This window comes from Vipera berus (assembly GCF_964194415.1).
Source record: "Vipera berus genome assembly, chromosome: Z".
NCBI classification, from domain to species: Eukaryota; Metazoa; Chordata; class Lepidosauria; order Squamata; family Viperidae; genus Vipera; species Vipera berus.
Genome location: NC_138205.1, coordinates 90409209 through 90425058, shown reverse-complemented (window position 1 = coordinate 90425058; position 15850 = coordinate 90409209). Strand labels below are relative to the sequence as shown.

Sequence of the window (15850 nt, the reverse complement as noted above, 5' to 3'; positions counted from 1 at the left end):
TGCTGGACGTCTATTTAAGTGCAAACTACCCTGGAATTTACCAATGAAGGATAGTTAATTAATTTGTTATATACCGGTAAATAAATATTTAGTGCAGATATGTCGTCTCAGTTGGAAAAAGTGAATTCTCATATTGATGATTTGCAATTGGGAAAATGTTGATGGCAGGTTGGAAAGCAAAAAAACTGGGTAATGTTTGAAAATTTCCTATTTTGCAGCATGGAATTAATATGGGAGTGCTATTGAACTCCAGCTGTGCCACATTCTTGAAGACTCTTGAAGAATGTATGCAGATTGCAAATGCTGCCTTTTCTCCTGAATTGCTGCAACATACTCCAGGAGAAACTTCATATTCAGTTATTCGCAAATTAAACAAGGTAAGTTTATACAATCTCAGATGCTACAAATTAGTTTATGTATTGGCAACTTGTTTTGCATATGTTTGCCAATATGGTTTGCTCTTTTTGACCACACATGGAATACTGCAGCCAATTTTGGTCACCATATCACAAAAAAGATGTTGAGAGTTTGGAAAAAAAATCAGAGAAGAGCAATGAAGATGATCAAAGGCCTGGAGACTAAAACATACGAAGAATGGCTGTAGGACTTGGGTTTGACTAGTATAAAGAAAAGAAGAAACAGGGTTGACATGATAGCAGTATTCCTATTTGAGGGGCTGCCACAAAGACGAGGGGGTCACGTTATTCTCCAAAGCACCAGAGGGCAGGATAAGAAACAATGGTTAGAAAATGAACAAAGAGAGAAGTAAACTAGAATTAAGGAATTACCATCTCACTGAAACCTCGGAAGTTCAGTAACAGTCATGTTTTTGTGACTTGAAAGCATCCACAAATTAATGACATTGCTCAGCATAAACTACTAAACAGTAAAGGCACCACTTTTTGCAATCTGCAATGAGAATCAAAGCAAAATGCTGGGCAAATCATCAGATAGACCTAAAAGAAATAAAAGAGATTCCTTCCCAAACAAGTTAAACAATTCTCTCCAAATTTTAGCATTATCTACTGATATGTCATGAAACATTAACTTTCTGTCAAAGAAAATCATTGTAGCGAACAAGCACTATAGGTCTCAGTAGCCAAAAGGGTGACTTTCTATTATAACAACCATTCTTTATATATTCACAGAATGAGTAATTCCAAAAGCATATAGGATTGAACAGGATGCTGGAAAAGAACAAAACAGGCTTATGAACTGATTTTTTTTTGTCAAGAAAGCCTATTACATCTACTTTTTTGTAGAAAAAATATTAAGGAACAAATGTTAAATATGCGGGAGAAATTTATTAACAAGCTATGCATTTTTAACAGATGTTATAAATATGGTTTGTTCATAAAGTTTTTTAAGATCAATATTTCAGTGTCATGGTTAAAAATCCAATTACCAAGCAGGTTTGTCAAGTACTGCTTTGGGTGTGATCTGCAATATTTCAGAAGTTTTGATTTCGCTCGTTGTTGTTCATGGATTGTATAGAGGTATTCCTCATCTTAGAACAGCTCATTTAGTGACCATTTGAAATTACCATGACACTAAAAAAGTGACTTATGACCATTTTTCACACTCAAACCATTGCAGCATCCCCATCATCATGTGATTTACATTCGGATGTTTGACAACTGGTTCATATTTATGATGGTCACAGTGTCCCGGGGTTTTGTGGCCTTCAGACAAGCAAAGTCAAAGGGGAAGCCAGATTCACTTAACAAGCGTGTTACTAATTTAATAACATTAGTGATTCACTTAACAAATGTGGCAAGGAAGGTGGTAAAATTGGGCAAACCTCACTTAACAAATTTCTCACTTAGCAACATAAACTTTGGGCTGAACTGTGGTTGTAAGTCAAGGACTACCTGTAACTGGAATGTAATGTGTGGTACAGGATTTGTTTCCTTCTGCAATATATCGTGTGATTTTTACTAATTTATGCCTTTGCCAATATGGTAGTCTGCTTGTACTAGGATACAATGACTTCCACTTGCTCAATCGACATGACGAAAGTTGGCTGAGAAAAGGTGATAGCAGACTTTAGAGTCAGTAGCCAGATTTGGATCTCAAATACTTTGAACATTTTTTTCATATATCTCTCAGCCTTTAAAGCGGTATGCAGATAAATTAATCATATTTAGAAAATCAATGTCACATCGTTGTCAGATTTTAAAAATATAAGCCAAACATATTTCAAACTAGAAAATAAAATAATTGGATAAAAATGACACAAATAAACTTATCTGTGCCTCTCAACAAATATTTTGTGTTGTAAGCTCAACCTAGAATTAATACTTCATATGAGATTCCTTTCTCTTCTTTACTTGTCACAGCTGAAGATTGCTATTTATGCATAGTGTGGCATTAAAATGAATTTTAGGTCTACTTAGCTTAGTTATTTCCTTTTTATTCATTAGGCTAGACTAATTGGAGTACTGTAGCATTCATATATAATGTTTTAATTTTTTCCATATTTTGAACTTAAGGTTAAGTACCAAATCCAGAACAACGTTGCCTATGCTTGAACTCATAGCCAATAGAGCCTTGGTGGAGCAGTGGGCTAATGCCTCCTTAAGTAACACCAGCTGCCTGCAATTAGTGCAGGTTCGCATCCCACCAGGCTCAAGGTTGACTCAGCCTTCCATCCTTCCGAGGTAGGTAAAATGAGGACCCAGATTGTTGGGGGCAATTAAGCTGACTTTGTAATAATGCCGCTTGGGGGGTGTATGAAAGCCCTAATAAGCAGGCATATACATAGAATGAAGGCTACTGCTAAGCTTGTAAGCCGCCCTGAGTCTTCGGAGAAGGGCGGGATATAAATGGAATTAAAATAAAAAAAAAATCATTTTTTTTCCCTTGCAGCTGAAACTTCCTGCCATACTTAGCCGCAACGTAACAGAAAGGTAGGTACAACTTATTTTTTCTTCACTCAGTTGAAATGTTTCTCAATGTCTAATCTTTCTGTAATAACAGGGAGAAGCTATTGCAAAGAATGATGCTTTAATGAGGTGATTTAACTAAAAGTTCTCAAGGTGTCAAACGTCTGGACAGCCACAAGTTCCTTCCAACTTCCTTTCTTTTTTTTAATGACCAGAGGTCTCTGTCCATATAAAAAAATTGAATTTAGACTCAAGTCCATCCAAAGAATTTGTGTTACATTTCTGTATATTCTTAAGTCACTGCCATTAGACAATGTTAAATGGATACCTTCTTTATAAATAAATAAGTTCATGCATATTAGCCTACTGTAAAATCCACATGGCACCCATAGAACCATCTGCTTCTGGTGTCAAAACTGTATTTATGCTTTAAAAGAAAATCTCATTCTTCATTTGTTAGGATGAAAAATAAGCTCCAACCGGACAGTCAGTAGTGAGAGTTTTTCTTTCTAAAGATGCAAATGCAGCTACTGGATCAGAAAAGTAAACTCTGTTAAAAAAATCTAGTATTATACATAAAAATGGAAGGGAAGGTGAGAACAATTATGCAGGCCTAGCATTAATTTTAAGCATTAATTTGGCTTTCCTTTTTTTCCCCCCTTTCTTTCTTCCCAGGAAGATGGAACTAAAGAAACGTGAAAATGGGTCTATTTATAAAAATACTACCCTTCCTGGAAGAACCTTTATTGAAAAATCATCTCCTGTACCCCTAAAGAGAAGCGAAACGAAAGGTAAGAAAAATATTGGGGTCTGCAAGATCTTCTCCAGGGAAGGGCCCTTATTTGTTCTCTGGAGATTCTCTGTTTTCTTTCAAGGGGGGGAAAGGGGTGTAGTGTATCCCTCACAAGAATGACAGCTGTCAAAGGCCGCTCCACATGGCCGCACTGACAGCTGTCAAAGAAGCCGCGCATGCGCAGTAACAACCGCGAGCTGTCAAAAGGCCGCTCCACGTGGCCGCACTGACAGCTGTCAAAAAGCCGCGCATGCACAGTAATCAGCCGCAAGCTGTCAAAGCGGCAGCAGCCGCGAGCTGTCAAAGTCGCGCATGCGCAGACGCACCAGCCAACTGACAGCCGCTAGCTGTCAAAACGCCGGCTAGGTTTACCCGGGTTCCCAGCTGAAGCAGCAGCCAGCTGACAGGGTTCTCCAACTTAGCGGCGCATGCGCTATCACTGGGGAAATATCAAAAGCTGCCAGCTGATTATTGGGCACGGCCCCTTGGCGGGAAAACACCCGTCCCTGATTTGTTAACCCGTTTGACAGTTGCCTATATAAAGGCTTGTTGTACAGTTTTGCCCCGGCTGGGCTGAGTTAAATAAATGTTTGAGCTGAAGCCATCGTCTCCCTCTTCATTGCTCGAGACAAGCCACAGCCATAACAGAATTCTGAGTTGGTACAGAATACACATGTATAAGCTCAACCCTGAAGAGGACCAATTAGAACACAATATCATACACTACTTTGCAATGTGCTTTTCACTCTGAGGCTGTCCTTCTGGTGCCAGGTCATGAAAGACCAATAAAACCACATCTGAAGGGGGAAACGGAGGGATGAAAGACAGAAGAATAAAGACATAGAAAGAGGGATGAGTGAGTGGATATGTATTTGTGAAGAGATGTAACCTCCCTCTCTATAATACCCAAAAATTTGAATAGAGAGTTGTGAGGAGTTTCTCATTGTGCTGTTATGATGTTAAGGGATAATCTTCAAGACAGAGAGGCACTGGAGAATCAAATTAGAGTAATAAGGATATAGAGTCTTCTGAAATTTTATTTATTTTCCTATTGCTTGAAAAAAATATTTATGGATTTGCTAAGTAAATAAATGATAATGCATCTCCAGCTTTGTTACCGGGATGCATCACATCTAAATCCATTCTGGTCTTTCTAATATTAACCAGAAGTCATATTCTCCACAACTAGCCTTCTCCACACTATTTAAAGATTTTTGTTTCTTTAAATCTAAGGTAGCCCCAGTAAAGATGGAGAAAACAAGCTGCTGCCACAAAGGAACATTCAAGACAACAAAACTTTAGAGCCTTTAGAAGAATCTGTAAACATGTCAGATTTTCCTACTTTCTTCAGTGCTATGAAGTATAGGTAATGTGCCACCTGGATGGAGCATGCCCCCAAAATCTTAAGTAATGGAATTCAGTCCAGAGCAACAGAATTTGCCAACTACATGCTTGCCTAATACGATTTATAGGGACGCGGTGGCTCAGTGGGTTAGGACGCTGAACTTGTCGATCGGAAGGTCGGCAGTTTGGCGGGTCGAATCCCGAGTGCCGGGTAGCAGAGTGAGCGCCTGTTACTGGTCCCAGCTTCTGCCAACCTAGCAGTTCGAAAGCACGTAAAAATGCAAGTAGATAAATAGGGACCACCACGGTGGGAAGGTAACAGCGTTCCGTGCGCCTTTGGCGTCTAGTCATGCCGGCCACATGACCACGGAGACGTCCTCGGACAAGCGCTGGCTCTTCGGCTATGAAACGGAGATGAGCACCGGCCCCTAGAGTCGGAAACGACTAGCACGCATGTGCAGGGGAACCTTTACCTTACCTAATACGATTTATGATAGAACAAAAACTAGTAAACTTTTATAAATATTATAAACTACAGGTAGTCCTTGAATCTTAACCAGTCATTTTATAATCGTTCAGAGTTACAACAGAAACAAAACAGCCCATAAAGCATCCCCAATCATCACAAATGGTTACACCACCACCCTCCTGCGGTCATGTGACTTCATACTGGGCAGGGCAGCTTTATGACCAATTGTGGCATTCCAAAGTCATAAGACCATAATTTGTATTTTTGGGTTTTGTTTGTTAGTTTGTTTTTGTTTTTTATTTTGGCAGAAAATGCTAGTTCATTTAATGGTCACAGCGTTTGCTTGAAAAAGAGCATAAAATTACTTCCGGGCACATAGATGCCTTAATCTGCGGCCATAACACAACTGTAACCAATCACGATTACATTTGTAAATCAAAGGCTACCTGCAGACGGTTTTGAAATAGGATTCAGGGTGGAATTATTTTTATTGCTATCGCTGGATTCACTTGACGATTCTTCACGTTCTGTTTGCATTCTTTTCCAAAGATTTAGTGATATCAGGCTTTTTGAAGATGGAGGAATACCAACAGAACATTTTCTGAATTCCTGTTATGAAATAGTTCCAGTCTTGGGTAAGCATGATTGCTGGTTTTCTCCATAACATTTATTTTATATGAATCTCTGTTTGGCTGCTTTGGTTGCTCTATGCTGGGTCATAGAATAGAGTCTACAATTTTTAAATAGGTGATCCTTAGTTATCCTCAGTATTTACTTGTTGCCTTAGGCTTTTCCAGAATAATTCAGTAAAGTAAGCACGTCTTTTTTTTTTATGATAGATAGGAAAATAGAGAATGATTTGAGAAGCTGTTATGGGTTATTGGTGGCAATAACCCATAATTTACGAATAATAACCCATAGTTGTTAAGGGTTATTGGTGGCAAGAAGACATCCTAAGAATAATAAATTTGGTTACAGTTGGGTTTTGGCAGATACAGCAGATCTTTTTGCTTTTTCAAAATACTAACTTTATTAAAAGTTTTGATTCCAATAATATTTTTCCTGCAGAATTTTTTTCCTGAAGGATGTCTTGGCATATGTTTTAATTTAATTTTAATTTATTTATTTTTATTCTGCATTTTTAAAGAAATAATTCAAGAGAGCAAACATGCCTAATATTCCTTCTTTCTCCTAGCTTTCCCACAACAACCCTTTCAGGTGAGCTGGGCTAAAAGAGAGTAACTGGTTCAAAGTCACCCAGCTGGCTTTCATGCCAAAATGGGACTAGAGCTCAGAATCGGTTATTTTCTAGCCTGGGGCCTTAACCACTAAATCAAATTGGCTTGCCACGTATATACATTCAGACATTCAGTATGTCTGAAATAAGCCTTAAATGAAACCTCACTTCAAAATGTTGAAGGTTAGATATAGTCAGCTGTAGAGTAAGGACCTACTTGAGTGACCTTCATTAGAGAAAGATTTTTATTTGTTTCCTTGGTACCAAGCATTAATCAGTGAAACTCAAATAGACTCATAGACCACTTTATAAATGTTTCATTGTTTATTTTTCTTTTCGTTCTTCCTTTATTTCCATGGAATTCCATTTATTTCCATAGTGGCTGGATGCTGCCTTCTATCTAGGCATGAAACAGATCAAGACCTATATAGCACCATGATCTTGAATTGTCTGAAAGATTCGATTTCAAGAAATTATTTATTTATTTATTCATTCATTAAATTTATATGCCACACATCTCCTTAATTAAAGTAATATTAGTTCAGAGTGTAACTGAGAAACTGCTAAATATTTTGACCAGGTTCAATCTTTTATGCTTCTCCGCTGCATCCCCACCACTTTAGCTCACGTTTACAGGTAGTCCCCAATTTGCAACCTTAATGGAGCCTGGGATTTCTACCATGGGTTGTAAGTTGAAGGACCCAGGTGACTGGGCCTGATTTTGTGACTTTTTTTGTGGCAATTGTTAAGTGAACACCCTAGTTGTTAAGTGAATCTAGTGATAAATCAACATTCCTAAAGGCATGTTCAGCTGGAAATGATCTGGAAGGGCCAGAAAGAGGCAGAAGCCATTATAAATTACAGTTACATGACCTCAAAACACTGTGTCCAGTCAAGAAGGTGAACCGGTTGTCAAGCGCATGAAATGAGGTCATGTGACTGTGGTGTCAGAGGATGCAGTCATTGGAACTGCAGAATCAAGTCATGAAGTTTTTTGGGGGGAATACGTCTTAACTTTGAACAGGTTGTAAGTGATCAGCCATCAAGTAAGAACTATTTGCATAGGGACAAATCTTATAAAAAAATTGTTGGTCAGGCTTCAGCTGACCTCCCAAAATGGCTCTAAATAAAGGCTAAGTATTATTATTATGAAGAAGTTTCCCCTCAGCTGCCAGGGGGAAAGGCTAGTGAGATGCTTCAGATATGTATCACGAAAGACTTAAAAATATCTTGTAAAGACCATAAGTCAATTTACTAGCCTTTGCTGAACAGTAAATGTGACTGATGACTTCTAAACTGTCTTTTTTAGGATTTGAGATAGATTTCTGTTCTTATCATTACAGGTGGTCCTCACTTAACAGCAACTTATTCAGTAACTATTTAAACTTATGACAGCACTTAGCAAATGGTACTTACAACCATTTTTCACACTTATAGTGGTTGCAGGATCTCCACAGATACATGATCATGATCTGGACCTTGGTGCCCCGCTTGCAATTATGACAGCTTTCCATCCCACGGTCACCATTTGCGATCTTCTTTGTCAGGTTCTGACAAGTGGGGAAGCCAACAGAAAGTCACACATGGTGATCATGTATGACAGCATACTTAACAGCCACCAGTACTGGAATACATTGCTAAGAATATGATCATGTGGTGCTGCATTTTATGATTTAAATTCTTGTTCCAATTATTGTCATTAAGTGAGGACTAGCTATACTTTTCTCAAAAATTATGCCTGAACCTGGGATCAATACTTTGTATCCAACATAGATGCTTTGAAAATAGTTTGCAGCTTTGGCATTATTTGGGGTGAAAGGAGTTTTTTTAATTAATAATAATAATTTTGTCCTGTTCTTTAAAAGAATGAAAGCAGTGAATTAAGAACAGTGATGTCATGTAGACTTTTGGAAAGAAGAAGCATGCCAGATTTATGTTATCAGAAAATTGAGATATATTCCACAATGTCTCTCTCTTTGGGGAGACAGGTTTTTTTTGTAACCCTGTAATCCCTTTTATCGGGGTGGAATTGGGGTGATTGAATGCCTTAATGATGCCTACACAGAGTTTGCAGCAGATATTTTCTCTATACGCCCTGATAGAGAAACATCTGTTGCTGCCTAGGACTGAACTCTCAACCTTCCGAGTGGGAGGCAATCATCTTTACCTCTAGGCCACCAGGCCACTCATGGGGAGACAATATCTGACAACAAAAATAATTCTTCCTCCACTGTCCCTGTAAAGTAAGAGGGAAAAGAGAAATTCCGATACACAGGCAGAATTCCCCTTGTGTGATAGCAGATGTAGCCCAAGGATGGTATCCTTCCTGCTCTTTTGTGCTAAATCAGAATTTTGTAGATGGCAGTTAAAGACGGCGTTGAGGGAACCAAACTTTTGAAAAAGACAATGTTTTCTTTTTTCTAGACAAACTTGGACCCACAGTCTTTGCCCCTGTTAAAATGGATTTTGAAGGAAATATAAAGGTAATAGATTCAGTTTAACATTCAGTGGCCATTAATATAACTTTCTTAGCATTGTAGAACTGAAAGGAGCCATTTAGATGAACATGTACTCGAGCTGAAAATAAAGTAAATCTGGCCATGATATGTCAATGTATCTAAGAGCCAACTACCTCCAAGGAACTAAGTTCAGTGATCAAACTGCTCTTAGAATTAGGCAGGTTTTTGTAATTTTCACTGGCATCTGCCTTTCTGTAACTTCAGCTTATTCTCCCGTGTTTTACTCCCCACCCCCACCCCTTCCATTCAATCGTGTCTGATTCTTGAAGACTGGACTTCAGCTTCCTTTCAGAGTTTTTCACAAGTGCTTCACCGTTGCCTTCTTCCTAAGGCTAAGATAAAACGACTAGTCCACAGGTCTGCAACCCGTGGCTCCGGAGCCGCATGTGGCTCTTTCAGCTGTCTCCTGCGGCTCCCAGTCTTCTGCTATGTGTAGTCCCCCCCAAAAAAAAGTGGGATTAAAAAAGTTCAACCAATCAATTCAAATATGCAGGGTAGGTGCATATCTCGCCTTGGCTCCACTCTTCAGTCAAACCCTGTTCTGCGCATGTGTGCATGTACGCGCATGTGCACACATTTTTGCGGCTCCCAGTTTTTCCTTGTGTGAGGGAACTGGTTCTGAGTGGCTCTTTCACTGTTTCAGGTTGCTGACCCCTGGACTAGTCCAAGCTAGCTTCATGCCCAAGGCAGGACTACAATTCTCAGTCTCCCAGTTTCTAGCCTGGTGCCTTAGCCATTATACCAAACTGAGTTTCATGTTTTAAATACCTAGACATATAAAATAAGCTATACGTTATGTAGTTGATGATGCATTTTCATGTACTTCAAGAGAGCTACATTAAAGAGAGCTATTGTATCCCCTCCCAAGGCCTTTCCAGGCTGTTGTCTTTGGCACTCTGTTGCAAAGCAGCTTTCTCACACTGTCATATGAGGTCCGTAAAACTGCTTGTTTCAGCAGGCCAGTGAGAGAACCCAAATCAGGGGGCAGTGAATGGCCTGTTCTCCCGTCCCAGTTCTTTTCCATGCACCACTAACTTTTTCTGGCAACAAAAGTTTTAAAAAAAAACAGAAGCCAGATGCTATGGGATAAGGAAGGAGTGATGATACCAGCACCTTAGTTTCTAAAAAGCAGTGGAAATCTTGATAAAAATGGAGTTCTTGACAGTGAAAAGCCATCTTGCTCTGTAGTTCCAGAGGAAATTGCTGCATTAGTGTTTCATCTGAATGGAAAGCTTCATACTTAGCTCTGAAGGTTCTCAAAGACCAAAAATGGAGACTTGCGAGGACAATTGTTACCTGCCGAAAGCTCTTCTGTTGCCTTTCCTCTAGGTTGAAATATATTCTGTTATCTGTTTCTCCCTTTTTAGGACTTAGTTTCTAATCTTCTCATTGTTACTTAGCTTTTTTCAAAGAGAACTAGGTGCAGAAATATCCCAAGGCTTTTCAGAGAAGGAGAATCACCAGTCTTGGAAGAACCTCCACCCAGAATGTATATTTAGAGTTTTAAAGACTAGTTTTACCATCACTGGTCTAGAGCAGGGGTAGGCAACCTCGGCTTTTTATGACTCATGGACTTCAACTCCCAGAATTCCTGTGCCATCCACAGTCCATGAGTCATAAAAGAGCCAAGGTTGCCTACCCCTGCTCTAGAGGCATGCAGTATTTGGATTGGAACTTGGCAAAAATGCTTCCTACCTTACATGGCATAACAACAGTGGCTGTTTTCACACCGAATTCAATGCACCTTTGCCTGCTTTAAATCCAAATATTGTGACTCTCAGTCCCAACATTAAATTAAGTAAAGATGTTGGATACCAGCATATTTATACCTTTAAGCGTTTTTTCTTTGTTTGCTAAAAAGTCTAAAATTTATGTTTGACATCTCTGCTCCTTTCAGAAAATAAATCAGAAATATATCACCAACAAAGAGGATTTCTGTAGTCTTCAAAAAATTGTCCTTCATGAGTTGAGCACTGAAGTGGCCCAAATTCGACACTCTGCTACACAGGCCCTCCTTTGGCTTAAAAGGTCAGTTTTCTGATCTAGTGTGTGTGTCTCTCTCTGTTTGTGACTGAGATGACTTTCATGATGAACCAATAGTAGGGACTTGCCTTTGCTCTAAAATCTGTAAATAATGTTTACTTTTTAAGAAAACAGTTGCATTTGCGTCACATTACATCACATGCCAAACAAATAGGATGAAGATATCACTTGTGTTTATAAACACTAAAAATATGTGGTCTTGTGCATCATGATCAGTCTTTGGGTGCAAGTTATAGACTAGCCAGTCATTGGGAATGTTATAAAACAAGAATGTTAGGAAAACGTCCATATTACAGAGAAGAGATAGTGAGGAGCTATGAAAATCTTTTCTAATTAACAGCAGACTACAAATTTTAAGATTCATCTATAAACCTAAGCCCTGATTTTACCTCATTAGATTTTATATCTGTTTCTCACTGTTATATCCAAATGTTCAAGAAGATGATTTTATTTGTAAAGTTTTAATGCCACTTCACTTGTCAGCAGAATTGTGAAGAAATTTTACAGGACAGTGTGTTTAGTCTTGTCTTATTAAATGTACATAGGTGTCAAAGGTTATTGCTGGTATTTGGTAACAACATGCATAAAACAATGTCTAGACCAGACATGTCAAACACAAGGCCCGGGGGCCAGATCTGGCCCGTGAAGTGGTTTCATGTGGCCCCCAAAGCCATTCTGGAAACAGTGAGGGAACGGTTCCCGCTGCCTTGGCCCTGGCCCAGAGACCCTCCTTCTGTGAGAGACCCCCAGATCTGTCCCACTCCTGCCCAGGCCCCCATAGGCACCCTTGATGCCAATGATGTAGAGCTGGTCATGCCCACCCAGTAGGCCATATGCACTCCAGCTGCGCCCACCCAGTAGGCCGCACCCACCCTGGCCATACCCACCCGGCCCCCCGAGGGCAACCACAATGCTGATGTGGCCCTCAGTGAAATTGAGTTTGACACCCCTGGTCTAGACATTGAATATGCACGTTGGACTTGTTAGCAACTTTTCACCATCATATTGGCCTTTATGCTTAACATTTTCAAAACTAGTGCCTACATTCTATAAAGAGCTTTGCTTTTTGCAAACATTCAAGATAGTTTTAGAAACATTATAAAAATAAGAAAAAATCCTCAGCCAACTTAAGGCAAGGAACTAAAAAAGCCAAAATAATAATTTTGTCATTGTTTTCTTACACCCTTGAAATACCTGGAAAAATGTCCTTGCCTTTACAAGAACTGATTTGTGCGATTGGATTGAAATGTTTGTTCTTTAGGATTTTTTTTTTCCTTAAAAAAAGGTGTTTTTTTTAGGAAGGTGTGTTTTCATTTGTTTGAGAATATATTTGATTTTTAAATATTTGCAATTTAAAAATCAGAGCTTGTTTTTAGAAATAGTAATAATTGATATATACAGAATTCATAAATGTGGATCTACAGAGCCTTGGTGGAGCAGTGGGCTAATGCCTCCTTAAGTAACACCAGCTGCCTGCAATTAGTGCAGGTTCGAGTCCCACCAGGCTCAAGGTTGACTCAGCCTTCCATCCTTCCAAGGTAGGTAAAATGAGGACCCAGATTGTTGGGGGCAATTAAGCTGACTTTGTAATAATGCCGCTTGGGGTATGTGTGAAAGCCCTAACAAGCAGGCATATACATAGAATGAAGGCTACTGCTAAGCTTGTAAGCCGCCCTGAGTCTTCGGAGAAGGGCGGGATATAAATGGAATTAAAATAAATAAATAAATAAATACAGAGCTGAGAGGCATGTTGGGGATCTTCCTGTTGATATACAAAAAGTTTTGAAACATCATCTTAAAACTAAATCACAGAGACTGCAAATCACAGTCCTGTCTTTGTCTTCCTTTGCAAAAATGAATGGAATATTATTAGAGAAGTAATACTCCTTGTTTGTTATAAACAGAGGCTTAAGATTTTTGAAGGAGTTCTTGACAGAACTAAAGAATGGAGAGAAAAACATCCAGACAGCACTGAGTAAGTATGGAATATTTTTGTGAAATTTTACAAATGTGAGAACTTTAGGAAAGAAAACCATATAAACCTGTTCAATCATTGCCTTTGTTTAGATTACATATACTTAGTAAAAAAAACAACAAAGCTTAAAGTGAAAAGGAAACCCAATTTTTGTCTTAGAAAAAATATTGTGGTTAGAAAGATTTTGCATGAATAAGAAATCTTTGTTTCTTTTTTTTGGCTGCTTCTGATCTGAATTCAGCACCACACAACTGATTTTCTTTCTTTTTGCAGACAAAGCTTATGGCAAAACATTACGACAGTATCATGGCTGGGTTGTTCGAGGTGTTTTTGCAGTAAGTCCTCGCTGCTTTCCCAAGCATGAAATATTTCCTTTGACATATCAATAGTTGCCCTTTTTTTTCTCCTGTATTGGTTCTAGTCAGGAAAATATTGATTACCCCAAGTATATGTCAACCTAATCGAGAGGTCTGATGTTGAATGCAAGGTTTCGTGGGAAGAACATTTAGGGCTGCGTCTTTTCCCATCCTCAGTGCTGGAGGATCTATTCCAAATCTTTTGGTATCCATGGAGTGTTCTTCGAACCAGAGACGTGCAGTCTTTGGAACAATGCTTGTCAACCTTACCAACTTTAAGATGCGTGGACTTCAACTCCCACATTTCTTAAAGCTGACAAAGTTGATGAACACTGCTTTGGAGGTTAAAGCTTTGATCCAAATAATTATATGTCAGAATAAACTGAATGGATCCATTAAAAAAAGATTTTAATTCATATGAATGCATCATTATTTCATTTAAAATCTTTTCTTGTCTTTAAAATCACAGCTGAAGGGCTACTTTTAAAAGAAATTGCATGGGCACATGGTCACCCCATCCAAATGCCCCTACGTGGTCTCCAAGACTAGATCACCATTTAATTGTGACAAATATCTTCTGGTTGTGATTCAGTATCACATAAATGATTTAGATGTGAGGATAGAAGCCAACAGCAAGCTGGCAGGATTAGTCAATACTCCAGAAGATAGGCTCAAGTTACAGAAGGATTTCAACAGCACTGCACACAGGGCCTTATCTAACAAAACATTGAGAAAATTAAGGTTCTACATTTAGGCAAGAAAAATTAAATTTTCAGGTATAGAACAGGTGGCATCTGGCTCACAGTGTAAATTGCAGGAGGGATGTCGGAGTCTTAGTGGACAGTCACTTCAATTTGAGCCAGCAGTGTGCTGCAGCTGCCAAAAAAGCCAACACAGTCCTAGGCTGCATTAACAGGGATAGAATCAAGATCACGTGAATTGTTAATACCACTGGAATACAAGACCACCCTCGGAATACTGCATCCAATGTAGAAAGTTTTGGTTGCATGATATAGAAAGAGTGCACAGAAGAACAAAAAGATGATTAGGGGATTGGAGGTTAAAACATAGGAAGAATGATTTCAGGAATTAGTATATCTAATGAAGAGAAGGACTAGGAGTGACAGGATAGCAGTGTACCAATATCTAAAGGGCTTCCACAAAAACAAGGGGTCAACCTATTTCCCAAACTACCTGAAGGCAGAATAAGAAGCAATGGATGGAAATTAATCAAGAGACCCAACCTAGAAGGAGAAATTTCCTGACAGTTAGAATGACTTTCCTCCATAAGTTGTGGGTGCTCCAACATTGAAGGTTTTTAAGAAGAGAGATAGGACAACCATTTGTCTGAAATGATATAGGATCCTGCTTGAGCAGGGGTGGACTTGAAGACCTCCAAGGTCCCTTCCAACTCTGTTATTCTGTTAAATATTTCTTAATTTTGTGATAGACGTAATAGCAATAGTAGTAGAAATAGATTTTTACATATTAGTCAAAAGGCTATATCAAACTCATGAATGGTCATGCATATTACAGCTGTGGACTTTAAAATGTAAGCATTCCATCTTTTTGATTTTTTTTTTGCCTGTAAAAAAATTGCTCCTTCCACATGTGGAAGGAGCAATAGCACATCATCTTGCAATCTCCAGGTTGCTCAAGAACTTGCTAGGAATGAAGTTGATCTTTGAAATAGTGATGCAAAACTGGAATCATTGTTCTGGCTCTCAAATGCTATGCTGTTAGTTCTGACCGTGATATTTCCACTTCACCAGTGAGCCCAGAAATCCATAGGTGTCTGGAGGGTGATCTGGGTTGGGCTTTCTTTCTTATGTTCAGGAGTACTTCTGGATTATCAGACTGACAGCTCTCTTGCTGTTTTCTATGAAAGATGATGATGAATACAATTGTAATGGACTTTCTGGTGCCGGAGAGAATGAAGATGCAGGGAACCTGGGAATACATTTGGCCTTTTCTTTTGCATTTTAAGAAGCATCGCAAGGGAATCGCCCTGAGTCCTTTGGGAAAGGGCGGTATATAAATCCAATAAAATAAATAAATAAATAATCAATGAGTCCAAAGCATACTTTAAAATGTTACCTTGTTAGGTAAACCACTGTGCTGCCATTGTAGAGGCCTCTCTGTGTTGAAAACCTGGTGTCAGAAGAGAAACAATATAAGACTCAAATAGACACTGCGAAATGTTTGCATATATTTATAAGCTAAGATCTA

At 38.9% G+C, this 15850-nt stretch overlaps 1 protein-coding gene across 1 annotated transcript in view; it reads left to right on the top strand.

Moving 5' to 3' along the window:
- Positions 1–15850, top strand: part of PLEKHA8 (pleckstrin homology domain containing A8) — a 31122-nt gene that overhangs the window by 10977 nt on the left and 4295 nt on the right. Inside the window, exons 5-13 of the mRNA XM_081346510.1 lie at positions 219–377; positions 2869–2909; positions 3561–3676; positions 4912–5044; positions 6041–6126; positions 9153–9211; positions 11145–11275; positions 13195–13265; positions 13539–13600. Coding sequence (XP_081202636.1) covers positions 219–377; positions 2869–2909; positions 3561–3676; positions 4912–5044; positions 6041–6126; positions 9153–9211; positions 11145–11275; positions 13195–13265; positions 13539–13600 — 858 coding nt within the window. The remainder of the gene's footprint in view (positions 1–218; positions 378–2868; positions 2910–3560; positions 3677–4911; positions 5045–6040; positions 6127–9152; positions 9212–11144; positions 11276–13194; positions 13266–13538; positions 13601–15850) is intronic.